At 41.6% G+C, this 24,393-nt stretch overlaps 1 protein-coding gene across 3 annotated transcripts in view; it reads left to right on the forward strand.

Annotated features, from left to right (window-relative positions):
- The first annotated feature begins 1,811 nt into the window (after positions 1-1,811).
- Positions 1,812-24,393, forward strand: part of PARVG (parvin gamma) — a 38,011-nt gene continuing 15,429 nt past the window's right edge. The window contains exons 1-10 of one of the 3 annotated variants that reach the window (XM_075899659.1): positions 1,812-2,045; positions 11,250-11,326; positions 11,845-11,909; positions 13,739-13,841; positions 14,977-15,129; positions 16,414-16,529; positions 18,460-18,515; positions 20,323-20,345; positions 23,723-23,784; positions 23,875-23,943. In XM_075899659.1, coding sequence (XP_075755774.1) covers positions 11,266-11,326; positions 11,845-11,909; positions 13,739-13,841; positions 14,977-15,129; positions 16,414-16,529; positions 18,460-18,515; positions 20,323-20,345; positions 23,723-23,784; positions 23,875-23,943 — 708 coding nt within the window. In that variant the 5' untranslated portion in view covers positions 1,812-2,045; positions 11,250-11,265. Of the gene's footprint in view, positions 2,046-11,249; positions 11,327-11,370; positions 11,456-11,844; positions 11,910-13,738; positions 13,842-14,976; positions 15,130-16,413; positions 16,530-18,459; positions 18,516-20,322; positions 20,346-23,722; positions 23,785-23,874; positions 23,944-24,393 lie in introns of those variants that run through there. The other 2 variants (XM_006127732.4, XM_014575793.3) reach the window with 2 other exon arrangements.

Below are 24,393 nucleotides of genomic sequence, written 5' to 3' on the forward strand. Positions count from 1 at the left end.
TGATGCACATAAGAACATTCTGCTCAGGAGTGGGAAAAATTACAGGGAACGCTGCCAGGCACCTAGCTACATCTTTTACATATCTAAATACCTGTGAAAAATCAAGTCCCAATCCATGTTGGCAATTTAAAACCTTCTGATTTGGGACAGATTTCCTTCCGTCAAACCTCCTCACCACCACTGATGTCAAAGAGGGTTTTTCTGAAGGTGCCAACAGCATCTCCAGATGGCCTTGTGTGTCTCTCTTCTTTTGCTCACTGCTTTGTCTCTTTTACTTGATTTTTTTTATACCTTTACCCAAGCTAGTGCCTGTGACATGGGCCTTGCTCATGGATTAATAGGAAGATAGCATATCCTTGTTTTGCGTGTATGATTTTATTTTTCTCCCTGCACATGGGGTGAATCTGTGAGGGGACAATGGAAGTTTACCCCTGTGGTCCAAAATCAAGCATTCCATGCTGAGCTGTCAATACCTATGAGTTCATTGACTGAATATCTCTGTTCCATTTTGACTTGGTTATAATATTCCATATAATATTCCAGAATTGCCACTTATTGTCTAGGATGCAAAGCAAAACATAGGGGAATCTGAATACCATTACAACAGATTGACTTCATTTGTGACAGTGGCTTCTTATCCCATTGTGTGGATTTGCAGAGGGCTCCAGGTTTGTTTTCCATCTCCATGCAAGTTTTAAAAAATTACAATCACCACTTGGAAGAAGAGCCTGAAGAAAATGAGTGTTGCATGTAACTTTTCTACTAAGCTGGGGAAATAGACGTAATGCATTGCCCAGGAATGTAGAATAGCAGGTGCCATGCAGCACAGAAGAGCAACAACTGCCTAATGCTTTTGATTTCTGGATATTTGAGGCAGGGGAAGGGGAGACGTGAGAAACAGAGACAGTGTTTTATGTACATTTTACTGTATATTTTAATTTACATTTACTGCCATTATTGTAGACACTAGGGCTGTGTCTAGACTGGCCAGTTTTTCTGGAAAATCAGCTGCTTTTCCGGAAAACTTGCCAGCTGTCTACACTGGCTGCTTGAAATTTCCGCAAAAGCACTGACTTCCTACTGTAAGAAATCAGTGCTTTTTACGGAAATACTATGCTGCTCCCGTTCGGGCAAAAGTCCCTTTTGCGCAAAACTTCTGCGCAAAAGAGCCATTGTAGGCAGCTGAGATTTGTTTTCCGCAAAAAAGCCCCAATCGCGAAAATGGCGATCGGGGCTTTTTTGCACAAAAGCGCGACTAGATTGGCCACAGACGCTTTTCTGCAAAAAGTGCTTTTGTGGAAAAGCGTCCGTGCCAATCTATACGCGCTTTTCTGAAAATGCTTTTAACGGAAAACTTTTCCGTTAAAAGCATTTCCGGAAAATCATGCCAGTCTAGACGTAGCCTAGTAGAGACTATACTTGCTGCCATCAGGGTCTGAACAGAATTGTGGTTTCGTTTTTCAAAAGTAACTTAAGAACTGTGTGTAACTTTCGTCTTGATAATCTTCAAGCTGCTTTGAATGGAAGGCAGCAATTTCAACACAAAGCTGCCCAAAACTTCATCATCTGATAGGTTTCATGCTCTTTTCCCATGACCTTGCTTCGAATTGACCCCCTCGAGTGACACTTTTGAAGAATTAAAAGCAACATGGTATCAGTACTTTTATATAAAATGTTCACATGCACATTGATTATATGCACATTAGCCAAACAGCCTCTCTTTCTGTTGCTAACAAGCAAAAATTCTCTTGAAAAAAAAAACCCACAGTGCAAAAGGAGGAAGTAAGGGACTGTTCTAAACTGAGTGCAAAGAGCTAGTCTTCCTCTTTGTTTCCTACCATCTTGTCTCACGGTGGTGTTCTAACAAACAGCAGCAGGATAAACTTAGGTGGATTAATTAAATCCTCGCACGTGCAAGGTTTATTTTTTCAGACTCAAAAGCCTTTTGTTTGGCACTAATTTTGAGCTTATTTGGAATACTGCTTTTGGCTTGTTCCAGCAGGAAATAAATCAATTCAAACTTCTTGGTGTCTTCATCTGCAAAAGTAAGTGTTTCATGTATATTATGGTAAAGTATAATTAGGAGCAGTAAAAACATAAGCAATAGTTCAGGGGAAATTTGGGGAACCAGACTGTGAAGGGGAAGTAGAGGAAAAGCTAGGTAATTTGAACTATTAATACAATTGGTTATTTTTCTACCAGAACCATCTTATCTGCTATTTTCAGCCATTAAGGAACTGCTGCACTACAGCTTGTAGTATTCTAGCAATTTTTGACCTCGCTAAAAACTTTCATTAACTAGTCCTAGAGATTGCAGAAAAATGAATAGTTCTGGTCTTTGAGATCTACATTTATGATATTGTCTCCGTAACAGAGAACCAACAGATGCCATTTTTCTGGAAGAGTGAAAAGTAAGGCCAGTATGATTTAAAAATTCCAGATCGCTCTTCTAGTATTTGTTTTATTCCAAGTGGTGTTCATCAGGTACAAGTATACAATGCATGCCTGGATGCAGTGCCAGAGAAAGTGGCCTGGTAGTAAAGGAAACATAGAAAACATGGTCTGCAGAGCAGCAAACACTCTCCACCTCCCACAACACAATTAAGGAACTGAAATAGAAAAAAGATTCCAAATGCATTCACGTGCCCCCATGATGTTAGTGCAGGCAGTTGTCTGGGACGTGTACAGACATCCAGAGGTGGGAGGGGAGTTGTTTAGCACTGAAACTTACTGTATCAAATTTTTGAGCTTTTTGCTGGAGCCGGGGTACTCAAACTTACTGGCCCACCAAGCCACGTACAATAATCTTCACAGATGTGGCAGGGTGGTGGGGTCACAGGGCACCAAATCCTGACAGGGGCCTTCCAAGGGGCTGGAGCTCTGAGCCCCCCTCCATTGGGCAGAAATCCTGCACCCCACTGCGGGGCAGAAGCCAAATAGGAAGGAGTGGTGGGTATCCTGAGCTGCACTATAATTGTAAAAGAATCACACTGGGCTCACGAGCTGCAGTTGGGCCACTAGATTGTAATGTGGAGCCTGATCCAGAATGCATCGTTATTATAATAACTAATGATCCTCTGAAATGCTGAGGCCCTCAGTTCTCAGCTGAGCCGATCATTGAGCCCGAAGAGTGTATTTACATTTGCTGCCACCAATTTTTAATCTCAGGCCTGTTCATGCATGACGTCAAGAACTTCCTGTGACAGGCAGAGATCTGCAACCCCTGTAGCAGTAGGTGCTCAGAATCTTGCCAGTTTGTCAGACATTTGTATGAGGTCCTCCCTGGTTTTCCAGCATGTCCACACAGCTCCTTAATCAATCAGAGTCAGGGTTCCCAGGACCCAACCCCACAGCATTCTGCACCCAGGTTGTCAACTGCCTAATCGCACAAACCCAAGCGCTCTTGCTCTCCAGGGCACCATTTTGGGAGGCCAGGAGGGCAGCAGCCCCCGTCCCCCTGTCAGGGAGTGAGGGGAAAGGACGTGGCCTCTGTGCATGCCTCTCACTCCTGGCTGGTGAAGGGAGGGGGCAGGGGATTAAATCCTGGAATGCAAGTACTTTCTCTTTGCTCCCTGATAGTCAGGGGAACGGGAAGAAAAGGAAGCTGCGTCCCGGTGCGCACGGCTGCTGCCCCACTATGCCTCCCGAAATGGCGCCCTTGCTTGCTCTGCCCCTACCCCACCCTTTCTCCAGTCTCCATCACTACTCCAGCCCCCTCCCTCCATTGCGCGTTATCCCCCACCCTCACTCACTTTCCCTGGATTGGGAGTGGGAGGAGAGGCTGGCTGGGGGCTGGAGCTGAAGGGCTCAGAATGTGGAAGGGGACTCCAGGATGAGTCTGGGGCAGGTGGTTGGGGTGCCAGAGGAGGTGCAGGATTTGGTTTCCTTCGGGAGTTTGGGTGCAGGACGGGAGTTTGAGGTACAGGCTCTCGGTTGGACTTTGGGTGTGGGAGGGGACTCAGGGCTAGGGGAAGGTGCAGGAGGAGGTGTGGGACGCAGGCTCTGGGCAGGCTCATGCTGAGTGGTGCCTGAAAGTGCCATCCTGTCCCTCCAGGTCCTAAGTTGGGGGCAGCCAGGCAGCTCTGCATGTGGGTACTGGCTCCAGGGCTCCCATTGGCCATGGTTTCTAATGGGAGCTGTGGAGTCAGTGCTTGAGGCAAGGTCAGCACACGGAGACTCCCTGACTGCCCCTGCACCTACTTGCTGCAGGGACATGCTGGCTGTTTCCAGGAGCTGTGAGGAGCCAGGGGAAGCAGGGAGCCTGCCTTAGCCCACTGCACTGCCAGCTGGACTTTTGGCCCATTGAAATATCCCAGGTTGCTTTCAATAGTAACTGGGAGATTGAGGCTGATTCCAGGAGACTCGTGGACCATCTGGAGGGGGTTGGCAACCCTATTGTGAACCCTTGTAGGCGTGGGGAGTGAGAGAGTGGCAAATACAGGCACTGTGCAGGATAGCAGAGAGTCCCTGAACTGTACAGTCTAATAGACAAGGCAGACACCTGGAGGGGAATACACACACCGCGTGACCAGTATGGCAGTGGCCAATGTCTTGTTTGTGCTGTAATTTCTCCAGCCATCCCTTTTTGGGGGGTTTCGGTAGAAGGAAGTTTGGTAACTGGAAAGAAAAGTGGCGAGGGAAGGAACACTGTGGTGAAGGAGGAGGGGAAGGCAGGACAGGGTGAGGATGAGGGCAAGAAGGGCAGATGTGGTATGGCACAGCATCCTCATTCCTCTGGTGAGTTAGTCATACAGTGGGTCCCAGCTCAGCAGGAAGGGCAACTTCCACAGGGCCGCTCCACCCACCCCACTTCCTGTGCAGATTGACAGGCCAGGGGAGGAAATGGGCTGCCCCTGACTGTCCGCATTGCTGAGCTAGTGTGGGGGGAGGTAAGTATGCCTGGTCTCAGGTTAGAGTAGATTTCTTCCCTCACAGGACCAAGGGTGGGAGAATAGAAATCAAATGGCGACTGTTACTGAGTCCCAGTTCAGTCTCTAATCTGAGCCTCGGGCATGTCCACCAACATGGTGGTGGTGGGGGGGGGGAGGGCACACAGGGCGTAAATGGCCTAGGGCCTGGTGATCCCAGTTGCCGCTGCTGTGATAGCAATGGTGGCTGGAGCCATGCACTCCAGGCAGCTCTAATGATTTAGGGGTGAGAGGCGTCACATTCAGGACAGCACGGAGGCCTTGTCTCTTCTGGGAGTGTGGAGCTAGCTTCCACCCACCATGCCCAGAGGCTTGTGGAGGCTGTCAGCTCCCCTGATGCTCCTTACTAAAGGCTGTAAGGAAATCTCTGTCTCAAGAGCCCCCCCACAACCACTCTGTGGTAAGAGTTACTCTCTCCCGGTCAGATGAAGAAACTGTGATGCCAGTGTCCAAACTCTCAAAGGTGCTGTCTGATTTTGGAGCTTCCCCCATATCCCATGTGTGTTTTTAATTACTAGCCTGCTAATAGAGAGACCCAGAGTTGTTGACAGTCTAAGTTATTTTCAGCCATAAATATTAAAGGAAGTGTACCCGATTAACTGAGACAATTACAGGAAGAGAAAACACTTCTAGGAGTTTGAAGAAAGATTTTGAAAAGCAAAAGTGGCAGTTAGACACCTAACCCCCGTTGCCTTTCAAGTTAGGGGTGAGGACTTTCAACTCTAATTGCCACTAGTACATATGAAAATCTTCCACTCAATTATATTTTTCATTTCCCATGGTCCAGTGTTCAAGTAGTTCTGTTCTTACTCTCATGTAGGCAGTAAAATGCTCCATTTCTTGTACAGACTTGTAATTATTTTATTTTTGTCAACTGTATTTCTAGAGCTGGCATTTGGTTTTGCAACCATTGTGATGAAATGCATTCCCTCCAGTCACTTTGTGTCTATTGTGTTGGGCAAGACTGATGAGAGAAAATATCTAATCATAGTTTTCTGTTAGTATTGTCTTGCTAAGCATATTTTAGAAAGAGAAATCAAAGTCTGTACAATACTAAAATACAACAAATGTACTTTTCTTATAATGGAGGCCAGATAAGTATGTGAGATGGATTCTAAGGGGACCGTCCCAATGCTAGTTGGAACTTTAAGTTATCAAAGCAAGAGACAGTACCTCAAAGGTCTTCCATGTCAGATATCCATTGCAAATAGCATTGTATCTCTCACCTGTTGATTATACTGCTTTCCTGGTCTCACAGTGTGACTGACTTTTTAAGAGTGCACCCCACTTTCCTTTAAATTTACTTCTTCCCCTATTGATTACACAATAGCACTGTTAAAACAATAAGTGTCATTTAAATGTTTTAGATATTTTCTACATTTTCAAAAATATTGGAATTTCAACTCCAGTTTCACTTAATATTTTCTATTACAAATTTCCATTGTAAATAGCAAAAGAAATGTATTAGTTAAATTGAAAAAATACTAAGTACTGTAGTGAAATCTCCTTATCATGGAAGTTGAACTTACAAATGTAGACTTATGTACAAAAAAAGCCCCTCTGAATTCAGAAACAAAACAACGTCAAACTTTGGAGCCTACAAGTTCACTCAGTCCTACTCTTTTTTTCAGCCAATTGCTCAGCAAAACAAGTTTGTTTACATTTGCAAGAGAGAATGCTGCCTTTTTTGTGTGTGTACAATGTAACCTGAAATATGCCTCAAGGACCAACTTGCATCCATGCTGATGATGGTTTCTGCTCAATAACAATTCAAAGCAATGCAGATGGATGCATGTTCATTTTCACCAGCTGAGTCAGAAGACTGATTTTGTGGGGTTCTGTATATTCTGGATCTGAGTGTTGCTTTTTTAAGACTTCTGCAAGCATGCTCCACTCTTCGTCCCATTCAGATTTGGAAGACACATCAGATTCTTAAACTTAGTGCAGCAAGATCCTCACACAGGCCCCTCTCCCTGGGACACTTTCTTTGTCCACAAATCAGCCAGAAATCCTTTCTTGTGCAGTCACCTGTGCCTTTTATTGTCAGTTCCCATCACCTTCTATTTACAGAACTTTGGATTACAGCAAGCTCAGTCAGCCACTCCTTGCCTGGGGTACATACTCAGCTACACACTTTCTCCTTGCTCCTCTCTGGTTGCTTTATTTAACCCTCTGGCTAATTAGGCCTACAGCTGCTTCCATTAGCCCTTCAGGCCTGGGCTTGCTCAGCTGTGTGCAATTGGCCTTTTCAGCCAGGCTGTAGTGGCAGAGCTCTGGCTTAGCTAGCAGTCTGTCACATTAGTTGCAGCACTTGGCCCTATCTTTAGAATCTCACATTGGGATGTTTGTGTTTTGTGAAATCTGCAGTGAAAGTGTTATTAAAATGTGCTGGGTCATCAACCAAAACTTCTATACCATGAAATATATGGCAAAATGCAGGCAAAACAAAGCAGGAGACATACAATTCTCCCCCAGGGAGTTCACACACAAATGCAATGCATTTTTTAAATGAGTGTCATCAGCAGGGAAGCATGTCTGCTGGAAGGGGGTCTGAAGATCACGGGGCATATGAATGTTTAGTATATGGGGCACATAAATGCCTTGATTTCAGGTGACATAGTAAATAAGAAGTGGGAAGTATTATCTCCCATAAATGTAAACAAAATTATTTGTCTCAGCAATTGGCTGAACAAGAAGTAGGACTGAGAGGACTTGTAGGCTCTAAAGTTTTGCACAGTTTTGTTTTTGAGTGAAGTGTAACAAAAATAATCTGCTTTTGTAAGTTGCACCTTCACAATAAATTACACTACAGTGCTTGTATGAGGTGAATTGAAAAGCTTTATTTCTTATCATTTTTACAGTTCAAGTTGTGTTAAAATCATATACCGAGCACTGTACAATCTGTATTCTGTGTTGTACCTGAAATCATATTTGAAAATGTAGGAAAACAACCAAAATATTTATTACATTTAAATTGGTATTGTATTATTCAAGAGAGCAATTAAAACGGTTATTAATCACGATTCATTTTTAAAATTGCAATTAATTGTGTTGAGTTACTTGCAAGAATTAACTGGAATCAACTGACAGCCCTAACTGGAGCATATGATTTTAATATCCCAATTTTTTAGCTTGCATATTGTGATTGCAAATGTTATCCAACCCCTTAATATCCAGTTACAGTATATGATGTGATTTGCTGCTATAGTGAATTTAAATTTACTTACCATTGGTGTAATCAGGAGGGCTGACAGACTTGCCAGGTCCCTGGTCAAGGTGTGTGGGGGCAGCTCCTTGCTCCTAGAAGGGGTGGGGCCTCCTGTGGAAGGGCAGTGTTGAGGGGGTCAGTACTGCCGAGGGCATGCCTCACAGAGCTTTAAGGGGCCCAGGGCTCCAGCTGCTGCCACTGCAGCAGTAGCAGCGACCAGGAGCTCTGGGCCCTTTTGAATTGTCAGACCCCGGGGCAGTTGCCTCCTTTGCACCCCTCTGTTGGCAGGCCTGAGTATCATAAGGTAACCTCTTGCTCTTACACTATGGGACAAAATAAAGACTTCTCTGTTTTTAACGATACACTTAAAAATCTTGGTCTCCTTTAGCTCTTTACTATGCCTGATTAAGCAAGCCTAGTTTTCTCAGCTTCTATGTTATATATAAAAACTTACATTAAAACAATGTTAAGGCTGCAAAGTCAAGTACTTAATATTAGGAAATTTTAGAATTGAGTTTGTATGGACACTTATTCTGCTTTCCCTGATATATTTAAAATGTTGAAGGGTACAATTCTAGGTGGTATTCTAGTGATTAGAGTGTCCTCTGCCTTTCTGCCCTTAAACAGTTCCTGTCCCTCTTTGCTCCTAGCCAATCCACCTCACACCTTTCCCTGTGTTCTTATCCAGTTTTGAAAATCTCTTTCATAGTCTTCCATATGTTAAGAAACACTTTGATTTGATCTCCTTTATGTGTTGTGGTTCCATTTTACTTGAGGACAGCGGTGGTTGGAAAGTGAAATAATGTCAGAGCTTGCACTTTTTTGAACTTCCTACTAAAATACATAAAGTCTTTTATATCTGCTAAGTACATCAGAAGCAGGAAGCCTGTTAAACAACCAGTGGGCCCCCTGGATGATCAAGATGCTAAAGGAGTGCTCAAAGATGATAAAGTCATTGTGGTGAACCTAGATGTATTCTTTGCTTCAGTCTTCATGGCTGAGCATATTAGGGAGATTCCCAAACCTGAGCCATTCTTTTTGGGTGACAAATCTGAGGAATTGTCTCAGATTGAGATTTTGTTAGAGGAGGTTCTGGAACAGATTGACAAACTTAATAGTAACAAGTCACCGGGACCAGACGGCATTCACCCAAGGATTCTGAAAGAACTCAGAAATTGTGAAATTGTGGAACTATTAATTGTGGTTTGTAACCAGTCCCTTAAATCAGCTTCCATACCTAAAGACTGAAAGATAGCTAAGGTGACTCCAATATTTAAAAAGGACTCTAGTGGTAATCCTGGCAATTACAGACCGGTGAGTCTAACATAAGTACCGGGCAAATTAGCTGAAACTATAGTAAAGAATAAAATTGTCAGACACATAGACAAACATAATTTGTTGGGGAAAAGTCAACATGGTTTCTATAAAGGGAAATCATCCCTTACTAATCTACTAGAGTTCTTTGAGAGGGTCAACAAGCATGTGGACAAGGGAGATCCAGTGGATATAGTATATTTAAATTTCCAGAAAGCATTTGACAAGGTCCCTCACCAAAGGCTCTTAAGCAAAGTAAGTTCTCATGGGATAAGAGGGAAGGCCCTCTCATGGATTGAGAACTGGTTAAAAGATAGGAAACAAAGGGTAGCAATGGTAAGTTTTCATACTGGAGAGAGGTAACTAGTGGTGTCTCTCAAGGGTCAGTCCTGGGACAAATTCTATTCAACTTATTCATAAATGATCTGGAGAAAGGGGTAAACAGCGATGTGGAACAATTTGCAGATGATACTAAACTGCTCAAGACCAAAGCACACTCTGAAGAGCTTCAAAAAGATCTCACCAAACTAAGCGATTGGGCGACAAAATGACATGAAATTTAATGTTGATAAATGTAAAAAAAATGGAAAAAATAATCCCAACTATACATACAATATGATGGGGACTAATTTAGCTACAACTACTCGAGAAAGATCTTGGAGTCATTATGGATAGTTCTCTGAAAACATCTAGTCAGTGTGTAGCGGCAGTCATAAAAGCAAACAGAATGTAGGAATCATTAAAAAAGGGATTGAGAATAAGACAGAGACTATCTTATTGCTTCTGTGTGAGCAAACCATGGTATGCTCACATCTTGAATACTGCATACAGATGTGGTCGTTCCATCTCAAAAAAGATATACTGGCATTAGAAAAGGTTCAGAAAAAAGCAACAAAAATAATTAGGGGTTTGGAACAGGTCCCATATGAAGAGAGATAAAAAAGACTGGGACTTTTCATCTTAGAAAAGAGGAGACTAAGGGTGGATATGCTAGAAGTATATAAAATCATGACTGATGTGGTAAAAAGTGAATAAGGAAAAGTTAGATAAGAAGTAGGGGTCACCAAATTAAATTAATGGGTAGAAGGTTTAAAACAAAAGGAAGTTCTTCTTCATGCAGTGCACAGTCAACCTGTGGTACTCCTTGCCAGAGGATGTTTTGAAGACTAGGACAATAACAGGGTTAAAAAAAGAGCTAGATAAATTCATGGAGGTTAGGTCCATCAATGGCTATTAGTCGGGAATGGTGTGCTGGCTTCTGTTTGTCAGAGGCTGGAAACGGATAACAGGAGAAGGATCACTTGATGATTATCTGTTCTGTTCACTCTTTCTGGGGCATCTGGCACTGGCCACTGTCGGCAGAGAGGATACTGGACTAGACAGACCTTTGGTCTGACCCAGTATGTCCGTTCTTATGTTCTTATGCTATGTTCTTGGTTTATTCATCTCAAACAGTTAAGTACTGACTGTCTTGTAACTTGCATGCTGAGGTCTCCTGCTGAAGCATTTATCATCTGAACTGAAATAGGATTTTGCTGATCTAATTCAGATTAAGCAAAATTGACTGGGGTTAAGATTTGTTTTAATACTGTAGCTCTAATCTTCTATAGAAAAAAGAGGAAAATACTCTAACTTTATTTTAATTTAAAAATTGCTCAATATATGTTCCTGCATATTTAAAGGTAGGTCACTCACAAACACTTCAAAAATTTCTGAAAGAATTAATTTCATTTGGTGCACATTCCCTTATCAGTATTCATTTTGCTCTACCACATTTTGATTTTTTTTTAATTTTCTAGGAGAAAAAATAATACCATGGAGCCACACGTTTTCACTGCTTTTGCACAGCCTGATATAAAGAATGACATTGCTCCAGGTATGTGTATTATGCACCAGTGAAGAAAGAGTGAGAAGGGATCCAAAGAATAAAAAACAAAACAAAACAAAAAAAACTCCTTACAAATGGATCTCACTTGTTTTACAACTTTATTTTCAGTTTAATCAAGTAAGTAACCTTTCTGCATGGAATTCAGTCTCCAACTCTCCATAGAAATGTTATGAGGCATCAATGCAAGTTTCCACTATTCCTCTAAGTGGGGCTTACATTTCACACAAAAGAACCAAACCAAATTGTGTTTTTGTTTATTTTTAGAAAGTGCCTCTTAGGTCTTATTGATTTGAATTCTCTGGAAAGATCATTTCTAACAGGCAATTGTAATGATCCGATATGCTGTTTTCTCCCTCGTAGAGAATCTATAAAATTACAAGTTAGCAAATTTTTTCATGCTGCAATTAGCCGAATGGGGTAATATTGAACTGATGGCAGTTGTTATAGAAAACTCACATGAGTCACATCAGAGAATTGAAATAGATATTGTTCACTTCTATTTATAGGGGAGAAGAGGAAATTCTTAAGTCCTGCCTCCTGCCAGAATGCTAAATTGGAAGAACTAAAAATGGTATTTCTTTTTACTAAATTATTATTTGCACAGACCCTTGTTTTTTAAATGCTTTGTAATCAGTTCCCATTGTGTAAATTACTGAACACAGTAGCCCTAATCCAGCAAAGTACTTAAGCGGGTTAGTAATCCCATTGACATCAAAAGTACTGTGAACAAGCATAAAGGTAAAGCAGGTGCTTCCAAGTACTTTGCTGGGTCTGTGTCCAAGTGCTTAGCACTTGGCTGAATCAAGTCTCAGATGCTTAACTCGGACAGAACAAGACTTTTGCTGTTATGTGAAGGGGAATGTGATTTTAGCATTTGAGAGGGGTTTCCCCCCTGATCCATGTTCAAAGGGTCCAGTTGGGTAACATCTGAGCCTCAAATATCCAAGGGTTATTTCATTGTAAAGAAAATGGCCATGCAATATCAAAGAAGAGTCTAACAAACAAAAAACAAATCACCTGTCAACATTTGCTGCTAATAAGGACTAACCCTTAAACCAACTTGGGTTTGCTGCCCCATGCATGTGATAGGAATATAGGAATTGATACACTGGTTCAGAGCAGTGGTATATTTAATTTAGTATCTTTTCCAGATGGCTGGGGGGGGGGAGCAAATAGGCTGCCAAGACTTATTGAATTAAAGATAAAATGCGAAGTGCTTAAAGCAAGAAGTGAGTAGTAAACCGCTTCAATTTATTCTTTTTCTCTTTTCCTATCTGTTTTTTTGCTCCTGTATTTTCAGATACACTTTGTAGTGCTGCCCAGGGAGACCCTGGTAGCTAGAGGTAAGGCAATGTTGCCTTAGCTGTAGGGTAGGGACATGGCTGTTAAAAGATAAGCCAGGTGAGCAAGAAAGCTTGTGGCTCTATTTTTAGCAGTGCAGCTCCTGAGTTTATGCCACTGCCCTCAGCTTGCCAGTTCAAACAACGCTAATCCAATGTATCATCAGAACTTGAATTTTAGGCACGAGGGGAAAATAACCACAGTTCACTGAGTGGAATCCCGCTCTCTTGACTTGGAATGAGCATTCCACACTTTTTGAGAGCTCATCAATATACAGCAGAGAGGTTTTTTAGGTTCTTGTGAATTTTCAAACATCTCATAAGGGGTTTCACTTTCAATGTATATATTTTTCTTTGAGAAGCATGTCTTCAAAGACACAATATGGACTGTAATGTTTCAGGCAGCAGAACAGTCTAATGAGAGCAAAAAGGACTTATTCAGGATTCCGTTCACCCCTGTGCAGAGAAGCAGCACAAAGCTGCTATGCCAATTAAGCCCTCCAAGTAGGACAGACATGAGCACGGACCATGCAACTGGGGCCCTCCAGAACTAAAAGCATGAGTTGAAGAGCCAAATCTCTGTAGCTGGGCAGTAGCAAACTAACATCCTCTGCAGATCAAGCACAGAAGGGCACATGCATTCACCAGTGGGTTTCACTGGTTTTCTGCACAAAATAAATTCTCCCCATTAGCCAGTTAAAATTCCAAAGTGCTGAAACATATTCCGTCAGCCACAGCAGATGGGACACAATCGGAGCACCTTCTTTTCCCACACGAAGAAGTGTTACACTACACATTGTGTATATGCCACCTCAGTTGAAAATGATGTGGGTGGGGGCTGAGAATGAAAATGGAGAGAGAAGAGCTAGAAAGCGAAAACAGGGGAATGGTACTGTGTTGAGAGACTAAGTTATAATTTAAAAAGGAGAGACTCCATAGAGGATGAAAACAAAAGACTAAGATGAAGGCACACCCCTGTGATGGTAAAGTATTATTTATTTTCTCATTTTCTTTCCAACAACAGATATATCTTTGTTGACTGTTTGATTTTTCCTTGCAGTTCTTGATAGATTGGATTAACGCAACCCTGAAACATGAACACATAGTAGTAAAAAGCCTGGAAGACGACCTGTTTGATGGACTTATACTTCATCATCTTTTGAGTAAGTTCCTTCTTTGAGCTCTGCTCCCTAACAAAACTTGCAATGTCTTCAGTGCAGAAACCTATGGACAAAACGAAAACAAACACACTAAACTGTAAGAATAGCTTTGCTTGCTAGTATCTTACTACTTATTAATTAATGACTCTTGCACTCAAATAGAGAGGAGTACTGCTTTGTGAACCGTATGTGGTAATTATGATCCTGAATAAATGCTTTATCTTTTTATTCCATTGTTTATATAGAGAGTAATAAAATTAACTTTGAAGCCTCAGGTTATAATGCCTCCAAGAGATGCTGATGACATTATAAACCATGACAATGAATATGACTTAAGATATTATCACAAATACTAGCTGGAATCACCTCTACAGTTATAAATATTTTTTAAAAAACCCATAGACTGATATCCCAGGCCAGAACTTGAACTGCTGTAAATCAAAGTGGCTCTGTTTACTTCAACAGAGCAATATCAATTTTATACTAGTTGAATGTTTGGCCTCTCGAATCAATGCCCTGTCTACAGTTATGGTCTACCATTCATTCCATCCCTCTAATCAGTGCTGTTTTTACCCTCTTCTCCACTCTGCTTTGATTGCAACTGGCTTGGGCTTCATCTCTTAATCTGCGGCTGCTGATTGATCAAATCTGGTAAATCATGGCAGTGCTATCAGGCTCGTTAATAGGAGTGGCTTTTGTATATGGTTGGGGTCTGTAAGGTCACAATGATGAATAAAGATGTTTTTCTTTTTATATGAATTGCTATTTGCCTGCCTCTCTCTCTCTCTTTCTCTCACACACACGCACAATCTATACAGCATATTCCTGCAGTTCCCACTGGTAAAACTCAGAGTATAGATGGCTTGTGGCTAAAAGTTCATCTGCAGTTTGTGGCCCCAAACCTGCAATCACAGCCATGTGTGTAGCCTACTTGACATCAGTGAGATTCTGCATGAACCCATGGGAGTACCTGTGCAAATGCAGATGCAGGCTACGGGTCTGCGTTCTATAATTTATTAAATTACACTGAACACTTGCATCAAGCCTTTTTAGGAATTTCTGTTATGGTGATGTGTTGTTTCTATGGTGCTGTTAAAATGCATCCATCTTGTTTTATTTTAACTACTCTTCCTCTCAGAAAAACTAGGCTCTCTGAAGTTGGATGTTGAAGAAATTGCACTGACAGAAAAAAAGCAAAAACATAAACTTGCCGTTGTTCTGGAGGCTGTGACCCAGTGTTTACGACTAGAAGAGAGCCAGCTGAAATGGAGTGTTGACAGTATGTGCAGAAGTAAAATGCAAGGATATTATCTCATAAAAATACATTGTTCTGGGTTTTTACTGGGCTAAGAGGATGCTAAAGGAAAGATGATCTTGGGGTTAAGGCATTGAAATATAGTCAGGAACTGAACCCAGTTCTTATATGTCTAACAGCCTATTTGTCCTTGAACGGGTCTCTTTTAATCTTTCTGTGCCCTGTTTCCACAGCTGTAAAATAGGAGTATCTACCCTGCCTCGCAAGCATATTTGGAGGGATATGCTAAGTTTTCTTTTTCGAAGCACTGGAATTTTCTCCGATGGCAGGCACAATGCAGCATTTTCCCCAGAAATTGAAATGGGGGAGGATGGGTATTTGAATTTACAGGGTGATGTCAGAGTCATGAGGGGTGAAAATATGAGGGTGCAGGTGGACTGTATGATAAATGTAAATCGATTCACATTGGAAATAAAGATGTTAGATAGCGGGTAAAAGAATAGTCGACTAACTGCATGAATCTTTAGCAGTTAGTCAACTATTCTATAGTCGCCGGGGGCGGGGACAACAGCTAGTGTGCTCTGACAGTGTTGTGGAGTTCAGAGGCACTTTCACATGGATTCACCTCCTAAGAGGGCAGGGTGGGGAAGGCACCTTGATTGTTTTTCCAGCGCTCATTGCTCACTCTGGCCACTGTTGGTCATTGTGCCACTGTTCACTCCATTGCTAATGGCCCTGAGCCATCACCTTCTGTTGCTTCTTGCCACTGTGACCTCTGCAAGTCGGTCTCTTGAGGTTCCAGCTGTCAGTGAGGGGACCATGCTCCTAGTGCAGTCTTCCACAGACACATGGACCCAGAGCACTTAGACCTGACTATCAGTGATTTCCCCTCAAGTGGAGAGGGGCAGGTCATATGATTCTTAGTGCATCAAGCAAAACACCTGTTTCCACCCTCTCTCCTCCGGGATCTGGCATCTAACCTCTTCCCCTATCCCGCTTAGCCAGTGCATTTGAATTGTAGGAGGCCCCCTCACTCAGGGCAGACTAAGTACAGTTCTATGGCCTCACACAATACGGGTAAGAACATTTCATTATCCCGGCACTCAAGTGTTTTGTAAGCCAATACCAGCCAAAACTGATCACTTGGGCAATAGGCTATGTAACTAGTTGACCACTGAGGAGGGGGGCGTTGGGGAAATTCATGGTGGTGTACATCCTCCCTAGGGGTAGTCTGGGGAAAGCCATGGCACAAAAGGAATACAAAGTATTGCTATTAGGCTGTAATGAATTTGCACTATTTATAATTTGCTTTCTTTACAGCTATCTTCCGGAAGGACTTACTGAGCACTCTGTATCTTCTAATTGCAATAGCAGAGCACTTCCAACCTGCTCTGGCTATTCCTTCCAATATTAATGTGGAAGTAATAACCATTGAGGTAATTATGATTCTTTCCCTAGCTCTGTGACCCACAGCAGCAATCTCACAAGAAATTTAAAAAAATACTATGGGAAAAAAAGTGTGGTGTATATCACTGTATACCTGTTGTGCTTTTGTTGTCTGTGTAATGCCCCGTTTTACTTTCTAGAAATCTGTTTTGGCAGGAATAAGCAGCCATTTGATGTTTAATTCAGAGGTAGCATTCTTCAGAAGCTACAATTACTATGCTTTCTTATAGAGACTTTATAGGTTTTTGCTGTTTCCACGTAATGCTAAATTAGGGGTATTCAGACTGAAAATAGAGAGTTGCTCTTGATGGATGGAAAATTATAACAATTATTGTCCCAATTGTTCAAAATTTGTTTGCCCTGCAATATCATGAATTTGGCCTAAAATCACTTTTTTAGTTTGGAAGATTTACTTTTTTAATGTGGGTGTTTTATTTACTTTCTGATTTTTATGACTTTAGGGTACACTTGGGTCACATTTTCAAGCTTTTCTCCAGAGCTCTGAGGGGGGCTAGGAAATTACCTTTTAAAATTTCATTTACGAAATGAAAACTGAGATTCTTACATAGTTACATGACCCTAGGCCCTGGGGCTCTAAGAAAAATTTCACATATCCCACAACTTATGATATAATTGTGAAAGTTGGCAACACTGAGTCAGATTTTTAATTCTACATCCTTTTTCAAGCTCTGTTTGGAGGGCTGCACATGGGGTGCATATGTCTTAGGTTTGCTCTCCTGTATATCGAGGAGGATTTAAAAAGCTTTATTGTATGGCTAGCTTCTGACAGGAAGATCAGGTTTTGACCACACAAGATACTGAGCAATCTGACCCAAATCCATGTATACACAAATTGTTCCACTGATGTCAACAGAACTACATAAAGAATTACTTTTTAAACACATGAAGCAAAATGCAGGACAATGTAGCACTTTAAAGACTAACAAGATGGTTTATTAGATGATGAGCTTTCGTGGGCCAGACCCACTTCCTCAGATCAAATAGTGGAAGAAAATAGTCACAATCATATATACCAAAGGATACAATTAAAAAAAATGAACACATATGAAAAGGACAAATCACATTTCAGAACAGGAGGGGGATGCAGTGGGGGGGGGGGGGGGGGAAGGAAGGAAGGTAAGTGTCTGTGAATTAATGATATTAGAGGTGGGGAGAGTGGGATGTCTGTGAGCTAATGGTATTAGAGGTGATAATTGGGGAAGCTATCTTGGTAATGGGTAAGATAGTTTGAGTGTTTGTTCATTCCTTCCCGGAGAGTGTCGAATTTTAACATGAATGACAGTTCAGAGGATTCCCTTTCAAGTGAAGATGTAAAAGGTCTTTGTAGCAGAATGCAGGTGGTTAAGTCATTGAGAGAGTGTCCTTTCTGGTTAAAATGGCAAGAAACTGTTTTTTCTTTGTGATCTTGTCTGATATCTGTTTTGTGGGCATTAATCCTTTGGCGAAGTTTGTCCAATGTACATAGCAGACGGACGCTTTCGGCACATGATAGCATAAATTATATTTCTGGATGTGCAGGAATATGTTTTTCTTTGCAGGATCATGGCCAAATTATGCATGTCCTGTCAGGACTAAATCTTTACTGACTCTTCTTCATCCCCCTCATACACAACTATCAGTGTAAGATTCAGAATGGTAGGATAACAGTTTCATAAGAGCCGAAGTGATTTAGGAGCCTCAGTCTCACTAAATGGGAATGGGACTTAGGCTTCTATGTCCATAAAGTCATTCTTGCATGTTGAGCTTAGGTCCCTAAATCAATTAAGCACTTTTGAAAATTTTAATCTCAAAGATTATAGCAGCAGACTGTTAATAAAAGTTGCCTTTGTTACTATTGATTTCCATGTACAGCCATTGCAGTTAAACACCATTATTTTATATTTGCTCTCTGTTTAACAGCGTACCTCAACAGGATTAAAGACTGAAAGTACAGTGGAATGTATCACAGAGAGAAGGTAAAAGAAGACACATTTTGTTTTATACATTGTATAACAAAGGATTGAAATGATCACTTATTTTAAAAAAATATATCTCCAGCAACTAAATGTTACAGCCCTGGCTGAAGTTTCCTTTGTGGTCGGATACCAGGCTTCTGTACTGAATGCAACCTTTGGTTTCCACGTGCTTTTAATTCCCTGGAGATTCATTCCTTAGTCCACTGTTTCTGACACACTCCTGGGGCACTAAAGTAAATCTCTTTTTAACAGTCATTTCTTCCTGTCCTTCCCTTGGAGTTATTCCAACCTCTATAGCCTGTGGTTAGGCTAGGGGAGATTGGAAAGCAACAATTCCACTGTGTTTTTTATAAAATGCCAGGTTTCAAAATTTGTTTTTGTTCTGCATCAGATCAAAAGTGCAACCTTTTAATATACTTTGTGACTGAACACAAGAGAAATAGAAAAAAGATGCATTACCGACTAATAGCCAGTAGTTTGGAGGTTAGAGAACTCACCTGGAACAGGGATTTGAACCTGGGTCACCAATAGCCTAGATGAGTGCTTTAGCCATCAATGCATTGGCTGTTTTGGTGGGTCTTAATCACTCATAAAATTCCATTTTGGGCCTTAGAAATCTTCCTGACAAAATTTCCATCAAAACATTTTGATTTCAGTGAATCATCATTCAACTAGTTCTAGCCTGTGGACCTAACATCCTTCATATTTGTTACCAGGGATAAGTGCCATTAGTAAGTCATTAATTTTTGTCCAGTTGTCTCCACTGTCTTGCTAGGACAAGATTATTCAACTTTTGATCGTCATTATTCAGGGTCAGCACCTTAGGTGTCAGACCCTTGCACAAGAGGAAAGATGTAATCTTAACATGACATCATACAGTGAAAGAATCAATAAGAGAGTAAGCATACAGAGAGTTCATAAAGATCAAATTGGAAGTCATAAGTTCATATAAATAAATTCCTAATATGTCACACCCACACATTGATCTGATCAGAAAAAAATCATAAATTTCGATTACCAAAATGTACAATAATACATGATATCTGGTTGCTGTTTAGTTACAATCTGTTCAATAATTTAAATATTTTCAGGGCTTAGTAAACACTACTAACACAGAACTATTTCATGAGGTAGAGGCATTTATTCATCTTGCAGATCCCTTATTGGGTTTTTATTGGTCTCAGTGAGACCTGACAAATGACATCATTAGTAAGCCAAGCATGTTAGGTTTATTCAACTGAGGTTAAAAGTGCAATTGTATAAAAACAAATCTAGTTTATTTATTGCTAATTTATATTGTATTATCCATTACCAGAGTTCAGCAATTTTTCCTTATTTTAGTGCTGAAGAAAGAACAACCTGATCTTTGCTCAGTGTATGAGATTCTTTAATTGTTACATGGGACACATTGAAAACATGGAGGTTCTTCCATGAATGGAAATAGGTTTTCCCTTCTACAGTTCCATCATTGACTTATATTTTAAATGTTAGCACAACTTTGTATTACTAGTATTATGAGCAGCTTGTTGGAAGGGTGCATTACAGACTGTGCTTATAAAATAAATGTGTATTATTAGTCTGTGTGCCAATTAAAATCTTATAATCTTCCAAGAACACATAAATACAGTGAACTATAAAGCTGTCTGTTTGAAAGCTACCTCTGGCAAATAACTAGTGAGGTTCTGTACTCTGTCTCCTACTTCATAGAGATCCTTATGGCATCGATACACTCTGCTTAGAAATTAGATTAGTTCTGCTGTATGTTTTTGCTAATTCTCTTTTGTTGTTGCTGTTGTTGCATCTTTAGAAAGAATAAAGAAGACGAGTCAAGTAAGTACTTGGAAGGCCAAATTCACTGTGTTTTTACTGCACACTGTTTTCAAAATTTGTACTTATCCAGTTCTGATCTCTATGACATGATCAATCAGAACTTTAACCCAATGAGTGTCAGAGTTATAATGGTGTAATACTGGGAAATCAGAATTGGGCTCCACATGGTTCCATTTGATCACCCCACAGGAGAACCTAAATCCATACTGGCGATGAGAAATAAAATTTAAGAGGCAGAATGATGGAGAGGTGAAGTGAGATGAATCCCATTTACTTCAGTAGAACTATACATGTAGCGGCTACAGAACTGGGCTTCTGACTTGCTGCCAGTAGCATTCAATTCTCCTTCCTTTAACTTTCAAAAAATGTTTCAAAACCTTATCATCACTTGGCAACAGACATTAACAACCACGTTAATCCAAATCAGGCTGTACCATCAGAACTCCTGAGGGAAGCAAAACATTTCACTTGTCCAGCAAAAGGCCTATATATCACTTTAAGGACTTACAAGGTCTCGTTGAGCCTGGCTGTCTGCAAAGGGGTACATTTCACCCTCAATTAATAAATGGGGTTGCTTTAATTCTCTTATATGAAATTCATATCACCAGTTACAACTAGTGCAAAGACAAAGTATTTTAATTGAACGCGTATTTATTTTGTATCAAATATTCTCTTAAATGGTCTGCATTTATAAACTGAAGTAATGAAGACCAATGCATTTAAATCTGTCAATGGAAGAACCACAATTCACTCTTCAGTCTTTATCTGTTTTTTAAAGGTATATCTTTCTTAAGGTAAAGGAAAGGAAGAAAAACACAAAGCTTGGCTCCAGAACAAGACTGTCAAGTTTGTGACAGTGCTGTAGGATTTATGCACAATCCTGCTCTTGATTTGATGTTGTCTTTGTTTCCTAACAATACTGAACCAACTGTTTAATAGGGAAGATGACATCCAGAGATGCTCTTTCAACATTGGAGACTTTCTATAGTATAGCTGCTAATTTTGCTGAGTATTCTCCGTTCTAAACAAAGCTGAATTCAATTCTCACACCACAGAAGCCATAGTCTCCTCTTAGGGTATGTCTACACAGCAAAGTTATTTTGAAATAACAGCCGTTATTTCGAAATAACTGAACTAGCATCTACACAGCCAAACCACTATTTCAAAATTAATTCGAAATAGCGGAGCGCTTATTTTGAATTTGGTAAACCTCACTCTATGAAGAATAATGCCAAATTCGAAATAGCTATTTCGAAATAAGTGCTGTGTAGACACTTATATCGAAATAAGGGGCCTCCAGCCTTCCCAGGGTGCTCTGGTGGCCACTTCAGCCTCAAGCAAGAACACGCCTCTCCCTCCCGCCTCCCTGGAGCCCTTAAAGGGGTTGACTCTGGCCACAGTGCCTGTGCCAGCTCCAAGCCTGCCAGCCCAGAGCCAGCAGTCACTGCCCCGACCCAGTGGCCCCAAAACATGAGCCAGCAAGCCACTGGCAGCCAGCCCTCCACCACTCCCCAGGAGCAGTAGGCCAGCTCCCAGGAGCCTGCCAGGGCCAGGAGAAGGCAGGTGCCTTCCTGGTTCAAGGTGAAGATCATGGACCTTATTCAGGTTGGGGGGGGGGGGGGGAATGCACCCAATGTCCATGATCTCCGCACTAGATGGAGGAACGTGGCCATCTATGGCAGGATAGCTGTCAGCCTGGCCACCAAAGGCCACATGCGAACCCAGGAGCAGGTGTGCATGAAAATCAAGTCGGTCCAGTGAGATCCCCAACCCTGAGCTTCCCCTTCCCCTTCTTCCCTTTGCTTCCCCCTTCCAGCTCCCTCCTCCCAGGTTTCCCCTCCGTTCTCCCATCCTCTCTCTTCCCCTCTCCTGCCTCCTTTCCCCGGTCTCACCAGAGTTTCATTGCCCTCCCCCCCAGTTTTGTTAAAGAGAGTTCGTGTTTATGAAAATACGTGTATTTTATTTGACATCAGGAAAGGCAGTTAGGGAGGGGTAAGTGGAAGGATGTGAGGAAGCAATGAGGCACAAGCTCCCACTGGGGCACACCAGGGAGGCTCTTGGTGCTCCTCAGGGTGGAAGCTCTCCCACAGGGCCTCCTGGATACTGACGGCCCCCGATGGACCTCCCAGATGGCAGCCTGCAGAAAGTGCAGCCAGGTTCACAGCAACGCGTCCACGAGAAGCACCAGAGTGCCCAGGGGCAGCTCTGGCTCCCAGTTGCAGAGTACAGTGGTGTCCCGAGTGAGGGCAACCAGAGCACGCAGAGACAAAATGCTTTGCTGTCCCTCATTGAGGTAGGCAAGCAAGCAGGGAAACCTGAGAACTGGCTATCGGGGGGGGGGGGGGTCCCTTTAAGTACAGCCCTCAGATAGCCTCAAGCAGCAGCCACACAAAGTAACTCTTGATCTGATGCCCTGCTGCACCTGGTTCTGGCCAGCCTTAAATGCGATTCAGCGTCCACTCAATGTTGATGCACTATTTCGAAATAGCAAAAAGCTATTTCAAAATGCATTTTGTGTGTAGACATGTTATTTCAAAATAACGCTGTAGTGTAGACATACCCTCAGTTACACTGGCATGATACCTTTGATTTGAATTGTGTAGGAGAATTTTGTTCATTTCAGGCAAAAGCAGTTTTGTTCATGGGGCATTGTGAGGAGATATACACAATTCTCATGAGAGCTGGTCAGAAAATGGTGGTGGGAATTCACAAAAAATATTTTTTTTTCATTGAAAATGTCCAAATTTTGTTCCAATGCGCAGCCTTAGTTCTTATGGTTAATGCTAGTAGAAATTCCTGGGTGAGGATCTATGGTCTGTTATTGAGGAAGTCAGGCTAGATAACTCTAGTGGTCCCTTCTGACCTTCATATCTATGGATTTACAATTATGTGCAAATATTTCTATCATTGAATGTAGGGCCATTTTCCACCCTCAGTTTTTGTGCAAAATTCCCACTGATGAGAATGGAAATTTCAGGAACTGAAGAATGGTAATATAGGCCCCTTCTTTGTTACTAATTTGTATTGCAGATGTTAGGGGTAAGGTGCACAAATGAAAAGAGATGAATTATGGAACCCACAGAATTTCAGCTTGCCTAGGGCTCATACAGCATAAACAAGGTGAGCCCAGGCCTGGGAAAATTCTGGAAGCTGATCAAAACAAACTGTTCTGTCTGACAAAGGAGTTAGTCAAGGGAAGCACAGCTCCCCCTTGTCTCCTATTTGAAGTGGGGGAGAGAATATTGGGGAGCAGGGTTCTCCCACAACACGACTTCTCCTGAGCTTACGCAGTGAGGGTTCTCCTTGCTGGTTCAACCACCCATCTGGTAGTTACTCCAGATAATCCTAATGATCATTTATTGAATATTTTGCCACAGAAACTGCTGCCTTTGATGATTTATTCACACGTGCACAGGACAAACTGGATGATGTGAAAAGGGTAACTTTTAAATTATAAATGGACATTAGCATTTGCATTATATAATTAAAGAAGTCTCTAAAAATTCTATTTTCCCCTCCCATTCTTTAGGTGCTTTTGCACTTTGTCAACATTCATGTTGGAAAATTAGGATTAAATGTGAAAGATGCTGACACTCAGGTAAGACACTTAGAGCTGTGTGTTAAAATGTCTGTCAGTTATGTTAATATTTCCTGTCATCTCCAAAATTCCTATATTTCTCTTTTAAACTTGGCAACTAGACAAATTCATTCCTAGCCTGAGTCCAGGCAGATAAAATGTCGATTTGGGAGGCTGTTTAATGCCAAAGTGATAAAAATTGAACATACGGGGTGTGTATAAAGCACTGTCTCATGGTTGTAGTTTTATAGGTTCTGATTTTCAGAGGCTCTTGAACCTTGGCAGCTTCCATGGATGTAGGCTGAAGTACCTGAAGAGGAGTACCCAAAATCACTGGTCACTTTTGAAAATCAAGGCCATTATTTATAAGTAAGGCCAGAACTATCCTTACTCATACGCAGAATACACAGCTGAGTAAGGCACCCACCACTGGGTCTTAGTGTCCACCCCTTTGCCTCTTCCTATCCCTGT

Source organism: Pelodiscus sinensis, chromosome 1, assembly GCF_049634645.1.
Source record: "Pelodiscus sinensis isolate JC-2024 chromosome 1, ASM4963464v1, whole genome shotgun sequence".
Classification (NCBI taxonomy): domain Eukaryota; kingdom Metazoa; phylum Chordata; order Testudines; family Trionychidae; genus Pelodiscus; species Pelodiscus sinensis.